At 41.8% G+C, this 22,830-nt stretch overlaps 1 protein-coding gene across 1 annotated transcript in view; it reads right to left on the bottom strand.

Annotated features, from left to right (window-relative positions):
- The window catches only part of SEMA3A (semaphorin 3A), a 231,570-nt gene that overhangs the window by 126,911 nt on the left and 81,829 nt on the right, over positions 1-22,830 (bottom strand). The window contains exon 4 of the mRNA XM_006022863.2: positions 5,512-5,631. Coding sequence (XP_006022925.2) covers positions 5,512-5,631 — 120 coding nt within the window. The remainder of the gene's footprint in view (positions 1-5,511; positions 5,632-22,830) is intronic.

The raw sequence follows: 22,830 nt of genomic DNA, 5'->3' as shown, positions 1-22,830 counted from the left end.
CCTGCTGAATTTCTGCATCTCCATCCTGGCCTCAAACGTGCTAATCCTGGTGGGACAGTCCCAGATGCTCAGTAAGGTAAGAGCCCTGCCGGGGCACCAGGTCCTCAGTTCCCTGCCTCTGCTCCTCTTCCAGCTGCCAGGGCCTTGCCAGGGCACTGGGCAAAGAGCGGATTGTCTCCAGTGGGCACCTGCCCTACAGCCAGAGATTTGGAAGTAGAGCAAACACAAGTGGGACCCGCTTATAGGAGCAGATCTGGCCTGCAGGTTTCACCTGCACACCTGGGTTTGCTTTCCCTTGGTGGGAACATTGTGTCTGTTGAGGCCTCTGCACATCTGGGGGCATTGGGGCGTGCAGATGTGGTTCTTTGTGCTGAGATGCTTCTCCGTTGGTTACACCGAGTTGAGGAGAACCTGCCTGCCCTTGGGAGGAGCTGCAGGAAGGCTTCGTGGGACAATGAGCACTTGAGGGGTCCAGTCTGCATCCACACTGCATCTAACAGGGAACAGCTGCAAGCAGATCTGGACAGGTTGGACAAGTGGGCAGAAAACAACAGAATGCAATTCAACAAGGAGAAATGCAAAGTGCTGCACCTAGGGAGGAAAAATGTCCAGCACACCTACAGCCTAGGGAATGACCTGCTGGGTGGCACGGAAGTGGAAAGGGATCTTGGAGTCCTAGTGGACTCCAAGGTGAACATGAGTCGGCAGTGTGACGAAGCCATCAAAAAAGCCAATGGCACTTTATCGTGCATCAGCAGATGCATGACGAATAGGTCCAAGGAGGTGATACTTCCCCTCTATCGGGCACTGGTCAGACCGCAGTTGGAGTACTGCGTGCAATTCTGGGCGCCGCACTTCAAGAGGGATGCGGATAACCTGGAGAGGGTTCAGAGAAGGGCCACTCGTATGGTTAAGGGCCTACAGACCCAGCCCTACGAGGAGAGACTAGAGAAACTGGATCTATTCAGCCTCCGCAAGAGAAGGTTGAGAGGCGACCTTGTGGCTGCCTATAAGTTCATCACGGGGGCACAGAAGGGAATTGGGGAGTATTTATTCACCAAGGTGCCCCCGGGGGTTACAAGAAATAATGGCCACAAGCTAGCAGAGAGCAGATTTAGATTGGACATTAGGAAGAACTTCTTCACAGTTAGAGTGGCCAGGGCTCTGTAGTAGAGGAGTAGAAGGGCTCCCAAGGGAGATGGTGCTCTCCCCTACCCTGGGGGTCTTCAAGAGGAGGTTAGATGAGTATCTAGCTGGGGTCATCTAGACCCAGCCCTCTTTCCTGCCTATGTAGGGGGTCGGACTCGATGATCTATTGAGGTCCCTTCCGACCCTAACATCTATGAATCTATGGTGGGACAGGGGAGGGAGGGGGAAATAAACCTCTTCCCTGGCAGGGATGGGGAGGAATAAACCTCTGGCTAGAGGGGCAGAGCCAGCCCTTCTCTGCTGGAGCAGACAGCACAGCTCAGGCCAGGGCTACGGAGCATGCCAGGATACTGGGGGACACTGGTTTAACTTAAACCAGGAAGGGGTCTGAGACAGACATTGCATAAACTGGTTTGAGCTCAACCAGTTAAGGCTAATACTACATTCAGCCAGGTTTTGGCCATTTTGAAACTGGTTTATGTGCACTGAACTTCTGTTCTGTTCCAGGTTTAAACCAGTTTCTGATCACTTAAACTGGTTTATGTGTAACTTCTGCCCCTAGTCTTTGTGTCTTATTGGGCACAAACTACTACAAGAAAGCACTGGGAAAACCATGTGTTGCCCCTTCCCTGACTGCAGTTGCTGAGACAAAGAGGTAATGCTGCATCCTGACATGGCTTTCTACCTGGGTTAATGCAGCTAGATAACTCCCTGTAATGAAGGCTGCTCCTTTAAAGCACATTATGACTTATACTTTTCTATAACCATAAGTTTAACATTGTTAAGGCTAGATCTTGCTTCCATTTAAGTCAATGGGAAACATGCCATTGGCATTTATAGGAGCAGGACATAGGCCTACATTGTTTTTAAGCAGCTTTCTGAAGAGGCTGTAGGGGAGGATTTATTCTTTTGTTCTAACTTTTTTTACACTGTGCTCATGTCTGTGTGTTTTAAGGGAGTCTATTCCAAAATTAACTCCATTCTTCTCTCGATACTGCGATTCATTTCCAGATATTTTACAGGTTTATACAAAGACATGATTTTTTTCTTCTCATGGGAAATTGGTTTAATTAACAATGTATTTATTAGGTTATTTTCCTTAGTACTGAGCATTTGTAATTTAATGAAGAGCTTGCTCTTTATGTACTTATTGCCCATATATTGTTATTTTGCATCCTGCATCTTATCCAACCCTTTCCCCCCCTATTTTCTTCCTTACAAATAGTTTACTTCAAATGTAAAACAAGCAATGGTGTAGTAACATGCTGCTTTATACACAAGGGATTTTAATAATTTTAACAATGTATATTCACATTATTTATGGCTGCCTCACAAAATAACCTATTTATTTCCTTCTTCCAGCCACAAAAATTATGCTACAGGCCTTCCCTACTGCCTCCAGCTTATTTTCTACTACTCTGAACTATTTCTCTCTTAAATTGTGCTTCTCCATATCTTATGTTAAAATATACTAACCTTCTCCCCTCCACTGGACTCAGACTGTGTTAAACCCTTCCCTAGGCAACTTAGATTTACTTTTTCCTTAGGCATGGAATTGTTCCATTCAGGAGTAAGATAAATCAACAAGAAAGAAATACATGGAGGACTCAGCTAGCCAGCCTTTGTTAAGGGTTATGGTAGAAGCAAACTTTTATCAATGATTTTCCTTCAGTCAAAATAAATCTGAGCCTTGACTAGCATGGTTCAGCATTTGCCATAATCTTGTATACCCTACGAATATAAGATACATCTTCTATGAACAATATCTGCTTGGACCTGTGGTATATATCCACTATAGCAGATTGCTATAGCAAGGTAAATCACATATCTTCTCAACACATAGGCTGCCTATACATGTTCTTAAGGGTGGAGGAGGAGGAGGGTTAATTAGAGTTGTTCCCGGAGAGCCACTCTAATTAAAATGCCTCAGCGTCATGTGCATTAAGCCCCTGCACATTTAAAAATGGCCACTGGATGCTTTATCTAAACCTAATTTGATGAGGTTCAGATAAAGCACCCCTGTGGCCATTGTTAAATACGTGGGGGGTTATACACATGACGGTGAGGCCACACTAGAGCATTCTAATTAAAACACAGAGAAGACTTAATTAATCAAGCCTGCTCTGAGGATTTCTAATTAGAATGCAAACCAGTACATGTATAGGCAGCCATACAGCATTGCAGGAATGGAAAGGGGTCGTATTTGCCTTCCTGGCTGAGCATCTCTCACAGCACCACTGTCAATCAAGCTCCCTTTTTGCACACATTCCTGAAGGCGAGGCACATTTCAAACATGTGAAATTCCTGGCTGGTGTGAAGGGATGAAAGGAGCAGGTTCTAGTTCAGAGACAGCTAGGGTTGCTTTTCATTGCCTTGGCCAGGCCCCTCCAACCTTGCGGTGACAAAGAGGGAAGGGTAAATCTGTGCCAGGAAGAGTCCTGACAGATGATCTCGATCCAGGTAAAATATGAAGTAGAAATGAAGTTGCCACAGCCGTGCCTCTGCCTGGCTTCCCTGGGATCCTCTCTTGAACTGTTTAGTGAGGTTATAGCTAAGCTCGATGGAAGTAGTCAGGTTCAGAAAGTACCCATATTAGTGTCCAAATGATAGCAAACTCAAGAAGTCCATGATTCTTCCATGAAAAACAAGCAGGTATAAATGGTTTGCTATAGGTCTAGGGAACTTTCATCCATGGTATAAAACTCTCAGACTCAGTGGTGTTACTTTAGAGTTAAATCTGGCCCCTAGTACCTGATCATCCTTTACATAAATCCTTGATAAAGTGGGTGCGAGTTTTACTGGAGTCTCATAAAACAGCCAAGTGTAAAACTAAATGACCTCATACTTGCTATCTCTCTGCAGCTAGATACACTTGGCAGATAGCCAAGAATTGATTGACACACATCTTGCGGAACTAGAGTTAATTAATATGTCTACCAATTCCCAAATGGATCTCAGGAAGCAGAGAATCTGTTTAATGCAGTAAGCAATGACATACTGTGTGTGGTCAAGAGACAATCGCTAATTGCCAAGAACACATTCTGCAACGAAGCACTGAAGTGCGTAAAATCAACTTCCACTGTGCATCCCCTTCGCTGCTTAAAAACCTTATGCTTATAACACGAAAAGCTTGTTTTAAATACTAAAACACATTTTTAAAAAGGAAAATAATCATACCCCAACTATCAAGTCATGACTTAAAGGTTCTGTTATGTTTCTTTCTATTTTTAAATGACCTAGGCCGTTCTTTTTCATTTAAACAATGATGTCTTTACAGCAATCCGTAAACCTGGATGTCCATAAAGTGACTCTAAATAGCTATTCTTCAGAGATTAGATTTACTAAACATAATCCAACTATGGATACTCCAAAAACCACCTCCATAAATTAAGTATGTGACTTCTGAGAACAGCTCAAGAGAGACGGTTTGATGAACTTGCCCAAAAATCAATATTTATGTAAGCCACACTAGGAACAAACATAAAATGGATTCATTTATGTTATACACTTCTGTTAATATGACAATAAAAGTTTACGTTTTTAAGAAAGTATAAGGCAGAACACGTCCTGAGACCTGTCCTGAGACCACACACACATACACATGCTGGTCAGATTTTCAGGTGGTGTAAATCATCATAGTTCCTTTGATTTTGGTGGAGTGGCACTGATTTATTACCAAGAGGATCGTGCCTATCAGTTAAATATTTAGTTAAAAGCACCACTAAACAAGCTCTTCTAAATCTATTCCACACTTTCTGGAGCTTAAATACAATGTCAGCATTCAGCAACTAAATGAAAAAGAAAACAAAATAGAAAAGGGAAAGCCTGGTGGGGGCAATTTTTTTTTTTCTTGGTAACAATTAAGAAAACAAACACCAAGCCTCATTTGAGCCAGCAAAATAGGCAGTGTGTTAGGACAAATATGAGAGCAGGGAAGCCTGCTTGGATGACATCCTGTCTCAATTCCCAGATGGGAGAAAGCTGCCGCAACATTGGACTCTCCTGGCTGGGGAGAGGACTAGAGGACAAAGCTGGCTCTAGAACAAAGGTGCGCATAGCACTGCACGCTCCGATCGCAAGTATCAGCCAACAACCAAACAAAGAAGATCCTTTGGCTGTGCAACCCAGACAAACTAGGTGCATTTTTGTCGACTTTTTTTGGCAGGTGATGGTTTCAGACTGTTCCAATTCATGAATCAGCAAGCTTGTCATCGCTGGACCTAGGAGCAGGCCCTCCAGCAGCCACAGCAATCCAGCAACTAAATGAGCTGCAGAAATTATCAATGATGCATTTCAGCAGCAAGGGGTCACGACTAAACATCAATAATGGTTAAAAAAAGAAAGAAAAATATCTAGGCTTACCTCGGGATGGCGTCCAATTTCAATATAGGTGCAAATTGGATGAAAAGCCCCTGTTCCACAGGCATACAAGTGTGTGTGGTTGTAAGCCTTAAGCACCTTGATGAAATTAGCACATTCCTTCTGTGAAAAAGAAAAAAAGAAACCATATACACAAAGTGAATTCTAGCAGTGAACACAACTAATGAACACTTTGGTACATTAGGCATGTTTGGCAGAAAGAAGAAATTTCACTGTTAAGGTTGTTTCATGGTGTTTCTAAGGTTTGTTTTTTCATCAAGTGTTTCATTACTTCTTTGATTTAGGATCTAATTTAAATACAAGTAGACGGCACCTAAAAATATCCACTTCTTTAAAAGGGAAATATAGACAATTCCCCTGTTTCTATTTCAGGTGATATCTGCCTTTTTTGTTTAGTTTATTGCTATGTCTGCAAGAATAAAGTCCATTTATAGAAATGCCTGCCCAAAATAAAGAGAAATGGAGGGACTGTATTCAATTTAACTAGCAATTAGAAAAATGATGGGCCAGATGGGATGAGCTGGTGACAAATAAATCATTGATATAACATTTAGAATAATAATATGCATTACCTATACTGTCTAAACCCTTCCTAAGCACCAGTTTTACAAGATTTATGAACATATTTAAGTTTCACAGCTGCTAAGTTAAGTAAACTAAATTTTGTACAGCAAGTTAAACATGCAACTACATTTTTACCACACTAAGGCCTTATATTTCATAAGTATATTTGATAAATGGAATTGCTGACTGTATATTATATGTATTAAAATGCAGTAAAACATAAATAATAATAGTAATAAACACTTATAAAGTGTGTTACCTATTTTCTTGATGATGCCTAATGTTATTAAACAGGAAACAAATTTAAAAGCTAACTACCTTGTCGATACTAATTAAAACAAACTAACGTAGTTCATTTCTATTTATTTCATTTGGATTTCATTCTGCCTGAACAATGAAAATAAATATGTCCCTGTCTTTCTGGATCAATGTACTGGCACAGTGCTGAACTGACTGGACTGCAAATACTGCAGGGAACTATTTAAATTGGAGCAAAGTCATCTGTCTTCACCATTGTTCCCCATTTTAACAGGATTAAAAATTTGAAAAATTGTATTCCAAATTGAAAATTTGGAGCTTAGATTAACACATTTTCCTTCTAAATAAGTGATGAGGATAAAATCTTATTGACTTTTATATGTAGAAAAAAGTGGAAATCAACCATTAAAAATCACAACAACAAGAGAGAGTGGGGACCAACAAGGAAGAGTTTATTGCTCTGTCACATTGAAAAGGTAGAAATTATGGATCCAGTCCTGCAAGTTGGCACATGAAACTCTGTTGACTTTAGCAGTGTTCCTAGTAGGTCCAAACTCGGTCCATGGGATCAGCCTGAAGGGTGTGAGGATCAATGCTTCAAGTGCTATCTACCCACTGACTTGCAGTATCAGTCTCTGTGCTTTGTGTCTAATTCTCAAGCATAAAATATGGTCTACCAGGACAGGAAAGAACACATTTCTTAGGCTACCACATTAGGGAAAACCATGAACAACCCAGTACAGATAAAACAGTAATGTCCACCACATATTATAATTAATGTTACATATAAGATATTTCTTATATGTAATGTTTTTTAATAATATGTGGGGTGTGTTGTATTTTATTTTAATTTTCACTGTATAAGTTTATTTGCACAAAAGATAGTGGCAATCTATTAAAAAATGATCCTTGGCTTTATTACTAACAGTGCAGGCTATCCTTACAACTGAGATGGAAGGAAAATATAAAAAGGAAGTTAAGAAAAATCCAGTAGGAAATTATAAGAATTGTGATGCAAGGGACCTTCCTTTAATTTTTTCCAGTGTCCTTTTTTTATAAAAATTGTATGCAAATACATTATAGACATATATAGCTATATATACCCCGATACACAGCCCTATGCATTTATACATAAATTATATTCACACTGCCGACTAGCTACCCTCATTTTTCTATGATTCTATGCCCGTTAATATGGTATATGATTAAATAGACAAAATAATTGTAATGTCATTGACAATTTATGTTTTGTCCTTAATTTTTATTTCCAAATTTGAACAAAAGAGGAAGTTAGCACATACAATACAATACAATACCAGAACAGAACAAAGACTGAAGTATTTACTGAAACGTTATGAAAGGTGCTCTTGTGTGCAGTTGAATATGGCACTGCAAAACCTAAAACTGATTGATGAGCTTCGCAAACCATATGAACACAGATTTTGCTAACTTGCAAACCATACTGGATCAAATTCAACCCCACTGTCATTTCAACGAGAAGACACTTAACATGATTTAGTACTGGGTTTTGAATGATTTAAAACAAGTCTTTATGGTCTGCTAAGCTTTATTAGTCTTCTTAAAATTGTCTAACTGCACTACATGGTGTGTTAGGTGTTGAGGAACGTTGAACTGCATACCAGGAAGTTAAACATTCTCATAGGGCATGGGCCAGTTTCTCAGGTGGTATAAACAGAGACTATATTGATTTCAGTGGAATTACTCTGATGTACACCAAGTGAGGATCTGGGCTATAGCCACTTTGTCTCAGCTACATATGTATAGTTCGTGGTGTAAATGAAAGTAGAATCAAACTCTTTCTACTGCCTAGGCTATATTCTGTCTTCAATTATTCTGGATTTAAAGCAGTGTAATTCCATTAAGGTCAATGTTGTTACTCCAGGATTATACTATCATAAACAAGAACAGATTTTGGCTCCTTCTTCTTTCCTTTTGATTTCCCCCTTGATCTCCAGTGCAACAGATTTTACTCATAGATGCCTGAGAAATACACAAGCTAATTAAACACTGGGGGAGGGAGATACAGTCATAAACCTTTGACTATACTACATATATTTATATAATGTTTAAAGTTTCTAGTCTAGCTAAAACTGCTTCCCTGTGTTTTACAGCTGCATAAAGGAGCCATTAAGGACTATTGAGTGAATTCTTATACACCTCCCTAAAAGATTAGGTTTCTTCATATATTTTACATGACTGTAAAAAAAATAAATAAAAGGGGGGTATTAAACCACAATAAATGACATCAAAGTAAAGTTACAGGGCTGATTTAAACCCTTGTCAAGTAAGAAAGTTCAAAGTGAAATTTCCTACTCTGCCCCTGGGTCAATCTTGTTCCCACTGAAGACAATGGCCAAACTCTTGCTGATTTCAATGGGAGTGGTTTGGGGCTCTTTAATCCACCTAATCATGTTTAAGTACAGCTGCACTGAAACCATGCAGCATGGGACACTAGTAATACCTGTGCATTTGGAAGGAAACTTCTGATCAAAGAGGTAGTTACCCATGTTAGTCTGAAGTCAGACAAAAAGCAGGGCAGTGGCACTTTAAAGACAGTTAATTTCTAAGGTGCCAGCCTGTCCTACCATCTGCCTCCTGATCAAAGTGACAGTCTGCACCTTCAGAACAGGTTCTAGATTTTCCTATTTTTCTGGGCTTAAAAGAAGGGGGAAAAAAACTCTATAAGGAGACAGATTTCACAGCTTTATATAGATTTTAGAAACTCATCTCAACATTTGTTGATGCCAGCATATGATGAAAGGAGGAGTGTGCTTGTGTTCGAACTGCTGGGCTCTGCTACTGATTTGCAATATCTGACTTGGGACCATAGACAATGCATAGGGAGGGCAAAGGGGGGCACGTGCCTCTCCTGACAGGGCTGCCACCACTCACGGCACCTGTGGGTGCTCACCAGCTCTGCCCCCCACCCACTGCTGGTGGCACCTGCAGGTACCCACTAGCTCTGCCCCTGCCGCTGGTGGTGGCACCTGCGGGTGCCCTCCCAGACTCAGAAGGCACCAGTCCCCCATGCTTGGGACAACTGTAACAGGTTTTGGGCATGCCTCTTACTTTCAGAAGGGAAAAGACTCTGAAAGGAGCTGAGTCAGCAGGCAGGGTAGCACCTGACCAGAAAGGGGCATAAGCCCAGGGCCAGAGGCAGGCAGTCCCACCCTGGCTGCGGACATGGAAGGAGCTCCTGAGTAAGCAGCAGAGTAAGACACTGCACTCCCAGGGGTTAAGAGACAGCAGCCTTAGAGTTGAGGTAGGGTCTGGTGGTTTAGGGATTGAAACAAGAAGCAGGGATGGCCTCAACAGACCCGGGAGCAGGGCAGAGACAGGAGCCAGAGATGGCCCAGACTCAGTAGAAGGGCAGATTGAATGGTAACATCTGTAAGGCAAGGGCATGGTAAGGGATGGTTGGAGATGCTTATTCCATGGATAATGAGGCTTATAGTGCTGAATAGTGACACGTGAACAGCTGTATGGGACCAGGGATTCCTGGGACAGCCTCGCTTTCCAAGGATCTAACAAGGCATGGCAGATGAGCAAGCCTGAGAAGTGAGGCCAGAGCAGGGGTCAAGCGACCACCAAGGGGTGTTGAGGCCACCCCTGGTACAAGCACTTGCTACAACAGTGCACTTAACTTTTCTGGATCTATTGAGTAAGGATGACAATGACAATAGTTATCAACTACAAAGATTAAGTCAAGCTTAATAATTAATGTTCCTAAGAAATGGAGAGTCACCGGTGACCCTTCCAGTTACCTTTTACTAGGCATAACATATATTATAATCAATCTTCTACAGCTGCCAAGGTTCTGCAAGTTTTATCAGTTCTCCTTTTCTGTCCTTCCTTGAAGAGGCTGGTACAGGCAGCATTCACACACCTCTAGCTGTGAAACCTGGCACATAAGTTTGTTCTTCCTGAGGATGGTGAATGGTGTGCCAGTTTTACTACAAAGCAACCATCCCGCCCCCCTGGCTCAAGGCCTGGAATGACTTAGCCTGTCTCAAACTGGGCTTGTCCCACTTGGCAGCAGGATGTATTGTTGCCATGCCCTCAGGCCAGCAGGATATTGTTAGTATGAAGGTCTCTGCCAGCAGAATGGAGTATTCAAGTACATGAGCTCAGAACTGAAAGGCACTGAAAGCAAAACAAAGACAATAAATGAAATATAGTATCTCAGTTAAATATAGCAGATGGGGGAATTTATCGACAGGAGAAACAGGAAGTAACCAAAAGCCAGAAACTTTAATGAGCACATTGTCAGGGAATTTCAAATGTTGCATTTGCATTCACTTTATCCCAACTGTTCAGTTATCCTAGATTTTGATTTACATTACTTTGTACCAAAATTACTTTAATCTATCAGTGCCTTTTTGGACCAGGGCCCTATGGTTACTGTTCCTCTTCAAAGCAAATAGCGGAAAGGAGAATGTAGCAGCCCTGCTTCTAAAGTGAGCATCACGCCATTTTATGTATGTATGAGATAGCAGGAAGAGTGCAGGGGGAACAACCACAGATTTTAAATCTGTTGTAACTACTTAGCATGTTCCATTTTACAACATTTAAGCAGGAAACTATTGATATCACTACATCTGATAGAGAACATAGGGATTTTCACACTGAATCAGACTTGTGACCCATCTAAAATTAGTGCTCTGTCTTTGACAAGGAGCAGTAATAGACAGGCATTTCTTCCTAGTCCTTATCAGGTTAGACAGTCTGTGGCCTGAAGCAGAAAAAAACAAAAGTGATGGCATATGCCATCAAATGATTAAGAACCTGGTCCCCAGAAATGGACTTTAGGCTCCCAAAATGGGATTTAGTTCAAAAACTGCAATCCCTAAAACTTCCATTTAGATATTGCCTAACCTTGCAAACATGGTCATTTCAGTTTTTGGCATGAAAGTTCTTCAAGGGCTGATTGTTCTGCTTAGGACCATGTGCACAAGTGCCTAAGTCCTGAGCAGCTCTGTGCCTGTCCACGTACCTTGGAACACAGCCTACTTGCCCAAGTGAGACCTATAATGGCTAGACTAACAAGCCAGGCTCTTCTTTCCTCTCTATCAGGCTCAGTGAATCTTAAATCCTTCTCTGTGCAGTGGGACAGCTTCAACAAGATGGGAAAAAACAAACAAACTATGATACGGTGGCTGAGCTTGGGAGGTGACAGATGTGATTTTGAACCCTCTCGGGAAAGGAGTGGATTGAAGCTAGATATGTCACAGCCTGGGAAAACACGCTAACCACCGAAATACTGTGAAAAATGGAGCACCACCTCCTCCCATGTTTTAAAAGACAAAAAAAAAGTGCTCCTCTCCATTTTTTTGTCGAAAAAGGCTTAGGCACTTAGCTCCTGAAGAGGGCTCATGCCATGAACTCCAAGTAGAAGGAGGTACTACCACAGTAATGATAAGCAAGACACTTAAAGCTCTAGATATCAGTACTTCCCTACCGGCTAACTTTGGCTCCCTGATAAGCATACTATTTTTTATGGACCCTGTTCTGAGACAGCCAACTCAGGGCTGTAGAACTTGTGCCTTGGGTCCAGGTGACTAGAAGTCAGGTGGTGTAATGGTCAGAGTTGAGGTGCCTAAGGACTTTTTTAGAACTGGGTCTCAAAGAGTATTTTGGGCCTCAGACCTGTGGTCAGATCACATCTTTCCTTTAATGTTCCCCATCGTTGAAATAAGTGGAAGTTAAAGAGCTATAAAACGTGGCTCAGATCCTCAGCAAGGATATATTTGCAGTGCATCACTCAGTCAAAATAGCTGCAACAATTCATGCCAGCTCCAGAATAAGATCAGGGCAGATATTTCCCCCTTCTCCTCTTCCTTGTAGCCAAACACTGCCAAATTGTCTCTCGTTAGTGTAAATTGAGAAGATATCTAATTGAGAAATGTCATACGGATCTGATCCAAAGTTAATTAGCTTCCATAATTCATATATAAATGAAAGCCCACATACATATATAGAAATGGACAGAAGGAGTAAAACTGAAAAAAAAGATTAAGTGTTAATTAAGTTTTTCAGCACAGTGCCTCCACCTGAAGACCAATATATCTCTCTCTCTCACTAAGAAAACATTTACATTTATTTTTAAGAGGTTTCCAATATTTGTGTATCAATTGATAGAAGGGATTACACAGAGAGAGATTAGCCTGAAAAAATAAATGACAAAGAAAATGTCTGCGAGCAAAAGCATAGGAGCCAAATGCAAAATGGTTCGAAAACAAACAACTACTGATATGTAACACTGATTAGGCTGTGTTATGCAGACTTTTCCCGGACAGTTATAAAAATAAAGTCCATCCATCTGTCAAAACATCTGCTCTATGTATGAAAATTAAAACAGAATTTAGGTGTTTTTCACTAGTTTCCAGTAATTATCTCTCCTACAGAAGCTTGGAACTTACATGCTTAGATCTGAATTATTGACAGAACAATGCTTTTTAATGGCATCTTTTAAATGGAAAAGCTAAAGGGTAAGTCCCTAATGACTCTGCATGATATCTACTTTTCTCCTTATTCTAAACAACAGTCCTTTCATTTTATTAGGCAGTAAACTATTCATAACTGGTTCCCAGGCATTACAATGAATGGGAATATTAGCTATATTCAGGTACAGGAACCCATGGGTCTGCATCACCATCTGGTACAACATACCCTGCTTCCATTAACTTCAATAGACCTATTTTGATTTGCAGGATTTGGCTTATCAATAGCAACTTATATGAATTTAGCTGTCTCACATAAGCAAGTGCTTAAAGTATCAGAAGGATATACAAGATAGACAGGGCCAGGCATTTAAAGTTATAATCTAACAGCTGGAAAAACAAATGTGTCATCTTTCAAACCAAACTGAAGGACCATCTTCCATATAACATCCCATGCATAAGGTTAATGAATATGTTTACTTTTTTTCCTTCCATCCAATTAGCTGAGTTTAGAGTGGCAAGGTCAGGCGTATCCACAGAGAATAGTAATCCCTGGCATGACTTCTGCCATTCAAATTATCTCACTCTTGAAAGATGTTTGCTAGCCATCGCATAGTTGTGTCATTTCTTTATTTTATCAATATGTGATTGCTAGCTATGATTGGCTCAATATTAATGGATTCAGTATTTTTTTATTTTCAGACTGCAACAGCATTCATTAATAGAAAAAAACAGGTGCTTAAATATGAGTGAAATAAAAGGGTGTTGTTTACTTGCACACTGGTGAAACATTTGCAACCAGTTCTGCCTCCAGTTTAACCTATGCTGGTGCTTCCTGGTGAAAACAGCATTTGAACCAACCTAAGTAACTATACTCATCACAATGCTTCCATGCACTGAAATCCACTCACTACACTTTAATAGTACTGCACATGTGCAATTTTTTATAGCAAGATCATCAAAGATACGGCCCATGAAGCCTTATCATCTGCCCCCACTGTTATCCATGGGTCTTAAATGGACCCAAAGGCAGCATGCAGGGTATGCTGGATGGCCCTGCACACCATCCAGATGTGGTACCTGCTTCAGCTGCTCAGGGGTCAGAAGAGTTTGACATCCCTAGTTTATAGGATTTGCATTCTCATTCTTTGCTGGATGAAATGAGATTGCTAAAGAATTATTACTGCTGTTCTGTACATTAGGATGGCATCTAGGAAAGATCAGAATCCGGTTTATTAAGTACTGGACAGGCATGTATCAAAGATGACAGCTCCTCTTACACTGTAAAGTTGTCTTTGATTGTGTCACTTGGAAAGATTGCCATTCAGTTATTCTCTTAAATGCTGAAGGGCTCAAATGGTGTGAAGGGCTTGGTACTGAATTGAATTAATTTAACTTTTAATGTTCATACAGAAGACAACACGAGTGGAACAGCTATGCAGGGGCATGAGTGCATTGTTAAAGGATCCTTGCGCTGACCCAAGAATAGTGCAGAATGCCATGAGGGGGAAGGCCAGCCTCCCACACAACTACCCTGGAGGCATCTCTGCAGCAGTGGGCACTCGCTGCAGTACTTTGCATCAATTAATTTAGATCTGAAATTTTATTCCTACCTTGTTCTATCCATTGTTTGTCCTCTGCAACCAGTTAAGATCTTGGTCCTATGAATGAACAGGTAGGCCTGCAGTTTTGGGTGGTTTAGTCCTACCCTCTCCAGGATTATTCAGCATGCACCATGACTATTAGGGTTAAATTAACACTATGCACCCACCCACTGGGCTTGTGAACTCCAGTCTGATTTATCAGCCCCTCTTCAGCCTGGAGAAGTAAAGGTTCACGGGCAACTTGGTGACAGCCTATAAGTATATAAGAGGTACTAGCACCATGACTGAAAGAGACTTGGGGGTCATGATTGACCACAAGATGAACATAAGCCACCAGTGCAGTGCCGTAGCTCACAAAGCAAATAAAAGTCTGACTTACATCTCACGCAAAACCCAAGAAGTTATCCTCCCACTTTACCCGGCCTTGGTGGGGCCACAGCTGGAGTACTGCATCCAATTATGGGATCCACAGTTTAGAAAGGATTTTGAGAAGCTTGAGAGAGTCCAGAGGAGAGCCACGCACATGATTAGAGGTCAAGAGAATAGGCCTTATGAGGAGAGGCTGAGAGGCATGGGACTCTTCAGCCTGGAGAAGCGCAGGCTCAGGAGTGACCTGGTGGCTGCTTGTAAGTACATAAGGGGAGTGCATCAGGGACTGGGAAAGTGTCTGTTCACAAGGGAATCCCAAGGGAAGACAAGGTCCAATGGTCACACAATCCTGGAAGACCATTTTAGGCTGCACATAAGGAAAAACTTCTGTACTGTCTGAGTCCCCAGGGCTTGAAATAGACCCCCCCCCAAATGATACAGGCACCTACTCTGGACACTTAAGAAACACTTGGATGATTATCTTGCTGGGATCCTTTGACCCCAGCGGACTTCCTGGCTCTTGGGCAGGGCGCTGAACCCGATGATCTTGCAAGGTCCCTTCCATCCCTAAAGTCTATGAAAACTATGACATGTAAGTAAAGTGGATTTCACCAAATAAGGAATATTGTCACCAATGCATTGTAGAGATCTGAAATGAAATAGCTAGTCCTTGTTAAAAATGTGTGTCTTTATTCAGCAGTCTTAGTTTTAGATCTACGTTTAAGAAGTTTTCTTCGGATAAGTAATTTGATAGAGCAAGCGGAATCCAGGACATAATCAACAACTCCTTTATATCATACTGATAAGAATGACTTGAAACCTTCAGACTCTGTGTGGAAAAGTGTTACTCTTGGGCATGTCAAACATGGCAGACAACAGAGAAGCAGCACTGATAACCACAAAATTAGGTTTCTCTCCACTGTTGAGAGAAGTTCTGAGAATTTTCAGAATAAAGTTTCTGATGATGTGTAGAGGCTGATAAAGCATTTTAGTAGCCTAACACATCCCATTTTAGACTCAGTTATCTTCTTAAGTGTTTAATGACCAGAGGGCCTATAATTTATCTACCTGATTTCTTGACATGACAAAATACATCAGGATATTTTAAATACATAATATAGGCATGTTCCAGAACATTTCCTCTGTGAAGTTTCTTTATCTGTTACTCATAGCTGAACAAAGATTAATAAAGGAGAAAGAAAACCAATATATGAAACAAATGATAAAGATCTGCTATAGGAAATACTACATTTAACCTATCTCTGTCAAACCTCAAAGGCATGAGGCACGTTACCCAACAGTTTTATAATTAAGACCCAGGTACAACATCTTGAGGGGTGCTTGACTCCAGCCTTGGATCACAGAGGGCAAGGCACAAGGACTGTATTTATTTACACCAGGCACTGGACATTGAGTGAGCCCAATCAAAGTTGCTTCCTGTGTTCAGAGACAAATTGATCACTTATGCTAAAACACCTTAATTACCAATAGCCCACGATGTGGAAATGTAAAGCCTTGTAGAACTATCTCGTCCAGTTCTTTTTTTTCTTTCTTTGAATTCTATTAACATTTAAGTCATAAAACACATCCATGTTTCAAGCTCTACATACCATATTTTTGCGCAACAGATGCAGTTAAAAATTGTTTTGGATTGACGAACAACTATAGAGAATCCCAAGATAGACCCCTGATACCAAATACCTGTTTTAATGACTCTCTCATATTTTTACATCTGTTTAATGCATGGTCTACAAAACAAACCAAAGCTTTGCACGGCTGGATTCCAGGAACCAGTATGCATGACCTGACAGCTGCAGCTGAGGTATAGCTCGTTTGAAGGATGTTAGTATACCTCTGAATTCTTTGAATTATTATTATTATTATTATTATTATTAGCAGCAGCAGCAGCAACAGCATGGCATTTCTACAATATTTTAAGAATCAGTTGACTCAAGGATACAAATAATATTCTAAGAAAAATTTGAGCAAGTATAAAACAGAGAAAGCCTTTTTAGTGGTCTGTAAGTAAGTTCCCTTTCTAATCAGCTTTTAAACAAAGTCTAGATAACTACATAGAATTAAAATGTAACCTCATTTTGGGGTTTCAGTTTATTAGCAAAGAAATGTATATTATATAAATCGCCTGAAGGGCACACTGGTTGAGTGGTAAAGGCATCTCTCTATACCTGGAGGTTGGAGTAGATGGCCCTTAAGGTTCCCTCCAACTCTACAATTCGGGAATCTTGGAAGTATGAGACTGAGCCTTGTTCTGGATTTGTGGTGAAGGCTGCTCCTTGTTAGCGCAGATTTTTAAAGCGTACTTGTGCATCTGGGCTGGGTAATTAAGGGCACCAGGTTGTGAACACTCACTCTGCTCCCTCTAGGCTCTCATGGACATTTGACCACACTGTAGATCTAGAGTGTGTCCCCCACCTCCCTTATATTTGTGTGTACTAGCAAACCATCTGCCTCCCTGAGTCAACAGATCACTCCCTACATTTCCTAGTAGGATCAACACCTGCTAACAGGGTGGGGAGTTTCAGACAAATGGGCTGTCAGCCTGTTACAAGCACATAAAACATTTAGACTCCATATCAGTCAATCAGTCTTCTACTCTGCATGATGCACATCCTGTAGTGATTTCCAGTCACGGTCCCCTAAGGTAAATATACCTAAACTTCTGGGATAAAGTGAAAGTAATTGTGTGTGAAGTGCTGAAAGGAAGCAGCAGAATGCTGGACCTATAGGATGCAGTTGCTTAGCAATATGTACACATGTACACAACATACTCTACACCCTTGATATGGAGTTACATGCTCTGTAATGTGGGAGCCCTGAGTTTTGGGTGTGGACAGAAAGTTATTTTAAACCTTTTGAAAGAAGTGGCGATTAAAAAAACCCTTTAAATGACAGAAGCCCAAAATTCTGGCTTAATTAAATTTTGGCAACAAAGAGTACTTGTAGAAGCAGAAGTCGCCAAGTTATTTTTCCAGCAAGTTTCATGACACCTAAAGCTTTGGAAGAGGTTAATCAGGAAGGGATTGTTTAAGTGAGAAAGGAAGTAATGTAGACAATTTGTTCCAAGAGAGACCAAACTGTTCTGCCAAAAGAAAAAGTGATATGAAGTATCTTTTTACTGTCCTTAGTTTTGTGGCGCCACCATATTTGGAAATCAAAGCTTCCTCTAATCTGCAAAACCCTTTTATTTCTTTAAATTATCTTATGCTGGTTTTAAATTCAGAGGTGGGAAACTAGTAAGACAAAGCTGGAGTTTTAACTTAAGAAAAAATTCTACATCAACTTGTAAGTAATTGTAAATGCCAAGGTGCAAATATTATGGTCTCTGCTTTGAGCAGCAGCAGCGGCAGGGGCTGGACTAGATGTGGGATCTGGGCTGACAGAGACAGCAACAGCGCCTGCTGTTTTTGTTCACCTTCTAAGTGGCTGCCCCATATGTATTGAGAATAATTCAGAAGGCAAATCACTTGGCCCCTGTGCCCATCAGGACTAGAGAAAGATGATCGGGGTGGAATAATGCAAGAGGAAATTTTACAATGATGTCTCAAGTGTATAGGAAAGAAACAAATGCGTTAATGGAAATTAGCATGCTTGAGGCTGAGAGGTTAAAGCTACCCTTCCTTCCATTAAAAATAATGTGTCTACTCAAACAAGGAGAACATGGTGCAGAAAAAGAAATACTGTATTTACCCAAATCTAAATTGACTTTGAATTAAAGGCAATCCTCCAATAAATAAATTCTATGTATGGAAAAAATATATAAATGTGTTTAGATTTTTTTATCTGAAAAATTATATTAATCAGGAAGTCTTCAATTTGTTCCCCTCCCACTGCTACAGGGAGGTTGAAGTGGGTGGGAGGGGGCAGAAGCTGCACAGGGCAAACAGAGTTGGGGCAGCTGGCTGATGTGGGTCTGACTCTAGCCCCAACCCAGACTTAGGGCCAGAGTCAGAGCTGCAGCAGCTGCCTGCCCCCCGCTCCCCTTCTGCTTTGTATGTGAACCTAAGACAAGGGGCTCCGTCACCCACCATGCTTATTGGAGGGAAAACCCTAATTTTAGATTCAAGTAAATACAATACATTGATGAGAAAGCACTTTTCAATGGTGCTCTACTATGGAAATTGTGTTTGATAACAGGACTTCTGCAAGACTGCAAAAGCTAAAAATGTCCATCACTTTTACTAGTTATGTGGTCAATGGGCTGCTTGGGAGGAAAGCTGCAGAAGGTACCATTACCCTGGTCATCATGGGACATCATAAATTATAGCAAGGAAACTACCTAGAGTAGTTTAAAGACACTGATAGCTGATTGCACAGTAGTAAATAAAAAGAACCATCAATCTTTGTCATGGTGAAACTAGGACTTCTGGGAAACTTCTATGAAACATTTCATTTTAGGAAACATTTCTTGCCCCCTCCCACAACCTTTTTTCCTCCTCCATCTCACTGCCTTTAAAAATTTCTCTAAATTTCTAAAAATAAAAATGACATTTCTATAAAGCTCCTAATTCAAAGCAGAACATCATTTCTGGAAAAAAAACACTGCACTGTGTTTCATAAATATTAAGTTTCCTTCAGAAGCAACTCTCTGAAGTTAATCTTATAAATAGAAAAAAAAATCCAGAGATAGGAAAGTGTAGCTCTTATTCTTGATCTAGATCAAGCCATTCATCATAAGTTGAGGTTTAAATGATTCCCACAATACAAGAATGAGTAAAAAAAAATTACATATCATATACTTTTCCTTAATGTATGACAGTTAATAGCTGTTTTGCTTGGCTTTTTTTTTTGTAAACTATTTAATCATTTTCCTATATTGTGAAATTACCAATCAAACTGTGTAATACCAAATAAGATACAGTATGTGAACTGCTGTCAGTAACTTTATTCTTCCTCTACACAAGTGCTCAAGGTATTACCTTGCAGTAATTGATTTGCCTTGGTTAGTTCATACATGGCAACATATGCAAAATCCTAAATGAAAGCAAGCTGCAGTACTGGCATCTAGACTGACTGATTATGGGACATAAATGTGGCTTTATGCAACTGGATGCATTACGGACATCTATTCGGGAACTGTGACACTCAGCCAAAATTTCCCTGGGGAGGAAATGTATCAGAGTGATAGCTCTAAAATACTGAAAGGCTGTAGTGTATTTGTCTAGTTCCTCTCCAGCAGGCCAGTTCACCTCTCTTGGCTGGTGTAGGAGTTAAAAAGAATCTGTACAAAGCAATTTAACACAGTGGCAATATTAAACCAGCACATAACTTGCTTGCACATCCTACCTGGATGTAGAAGATGCCTGGAGGGGGATATATAAAGAGAAGGAAAAAGCCTTGGATCCCTTCCTTTCTATTTGGGCACCACAAAGGGTCAGATGTAATCCAATTTGATTAACTGTACTTGATATGTCAATCTGATTAATTTAGCAGCAAACTTTCTACTACTAATTAATATTATACAATTAACTCTTAGTCTCCTTCTTCAGTTCTTCACTTACAATAATACATGCAAGAAATTACTTTTAGATTTGTCTTGTATGTTGTTCTATGCTCCTGAAGGCCGTGACAGTAATAAGAGAAGCAGAAGAAAATACTCATTCATTGCCAATTTCATTTTTCAAACAACATCAGGTATAATATGGGGGCGAGGGCAGCTTAGCAGGTTGCACCCCACTCTATCCTATTTCAAATCCTAAGTCCAAACCAGACGGCATTCATTTTCAGTAGGAGAAACGAATGACCTCTACTATTTGAACAGTGTCAATATGAGTTTAGGAGGGACTTGAATTCTGTCGTATTATCTTAGGGAGACAAAAACCCTAGAAGGCAAACATTTGGCATCAGGTTGGTATTACTTAAACTTAACAGGTCAAGCTGAGAACTAAATTACATCCATACAATCGTGTTACCATAAATGACTGAGTGTATAAGCTCATGCAAAGGTGCTTAAATGAAATATAGGGCACAGACAAAAGTGGTTTCTTTGTGCAATCAGCCCCCTGAAAGCGCTCTACAGCTGTGCTGACGTGCGTGGATGCATAGTGCTTTTAAAGTGGCCAACAGTGCAACAAATAAACCCTCATCAAATGAAGTATTAGCAAAGGTGCCCCTCTTTAGAGTGCCTTAGCGAACTTGGGTACCCTAGGGTTAATTAGTTGCACAATCAGGGCTGCCAGGAGGGGAGGAGGAGGGGGAGTAAGCTGCCAGCTGGGGTTTGCCTGGCCTGAGCTGGAGGGGAGACAGGTGGATTGGAGCACCCCCCGCCCCCACCAGGCTCTCCTCCAGCTCAGGCTGGGCAAACCCCCAAAAGGCCACTTGCTCTTCCTCCCATCTTCCCCCTCTCCTCTCTCTCCCCACTGACTTCCCTGGAGCTGCAAGGAAGTGGGGGTGGCCTTGGTGAGAGGGGTGCCTCCTTGGCTGCTGGCAGGCTCCTTGGACTTCTGCTGGCAGGCTCGATCCCCCCCCACCCCTCCAAAACTGAACTGATGAACACCTGTTGGGTCAGGGGGGTGCTGTAACTCAGGGGTTCTCAACCAGGGGTATGCATACCCCTGGGGGCACTTGATAAGGCCCTAAGGGGTACAAGCACGTGGGTGGAGATGAAGTGCCACCATGCATAATCCTGTACTACCAGGCGCTGCTGCGCAGGCACTGCCCGCCTGGCCAGACATGGCGGGTGGGGGAAGCTTGCACACGGCCGCTGTCACTGCTTGGCACCCAGCTGTGCATCGTGACACTGCCCCCCCATGCACAGCATCTGGCTGTGTGCCACTCCTCCCCCCCACACACATTCAGCATCCAGCCACGTGCTCCCTGCCCGCACCCCCCTGCCAGCCAGGGGTACATGAGCACACTGCTCCATGTCTGGCCGCCAGCAATCATAAAATAAAACCTGCCTGTCAGGAGGCTTTGAGCCTGGGAAGACCCTCCTACAAGCCACTGTGTGGTGTAGAGATCGCACGAGAGAAGCCACTGCCTGCTGCACTGAGACCCCTGAAACTCGTGCGAGGGATGCCAGCAGCATAGACCCACCTGCGGCTCCTGTGCCAGGGACACAGAAGCAATCCTGCTCCCTGAGAAACCAAGCCGAGGGGTGGTGTACATAGGGTCCTCATAGTTACCCTGGATTATACCAATTATAGACTAAGGGTTTAACTAAGTTCTTGATGGTTTATTAGTTGGTGTATCAATTTATTTATTTATTGGTTCCTTATTTAGTGTGGGTAATTTGTATGCTTTTCCCTGGTATAAGGTGTATTTGAGAAGCATTAACCCTTAAGCCACCATCGCCACATTATGTTGTGTAACATTATCTGTTTCATTGTATCCGTTATATGTTATCTTATAAATAATTAAATTCTGTAACTAGTTTTATAACAGTCTTCAAGGTTATTTTGATTGTCATAGAATAATTGAAGTAGTGTCGGAAGGGACCTTGCAGATCTTCAGGTCCGACCCCCTGCCTGGGCAGGAAGAAAACTGGGCTCAAATGACCCCAGCCAGGTAGGCATTAAAGACCCCCAGGGTAGGAGCCAGCACCACTTCCCTTGGAAGTTGGTTCCAGATCCTAGCCGCCCTAACTGTGAAGTAGTTCTTACGGATGTCCAATCTAAACCTACTCTCCAACAACTTGTGGCTGTTATTCCTTGTTATCCCGGGAGGCACTAGGGGAAACAAGGTCTCCCCCAAACCCTTCTGGTCCCCCCTAGTGAGTTTATAGATGGTCACCAGGTCCCCCCTCAGCCTTCTCTTGTGAAGGCTGAACAGGTTCAGGTCCCATAGTCTGTCATTGTAGGGTCTGCCCTGCTGTCCCCAGATCATGCAGGTGGCCCTCCTCTGGACCCTCTCAATGTTGTCCACATCCCTCTTGAAGTGGGGTGCCCAGAACTGGACACAGTACTCCAGCTGCGGCCTGACCAGTGTCGCATAGAGGGGGAGGATTACCTCCTTGGACCTACTTGAGAAGCACCTGTGGATGCACGATAAGGTCCGGTTAGCCCTGCCGACTGTGACCTCGCATTGTC

This window comes from Alligator sinensis, unplaced genomic scaffold (assembly GCF_000455745.1).
Source record: "Alligator sinensis unplaced genomic scaffold, ASM45574v1 scaffold567_1, whole genome shotgun sequence".
In the NCBI taxonomy this organism is placed as follows: domain Eukaryota; kingdom Metazoa; phylum Chordata; order Crocodylia; family Alligatoridae; genus Alligator; species Alligator sinensis.
The sequence above is the reverse complement of the archived record's forward strand: the minus strand, read 5'-3'. Positions and strand labels throughout refer to the sequence as shown.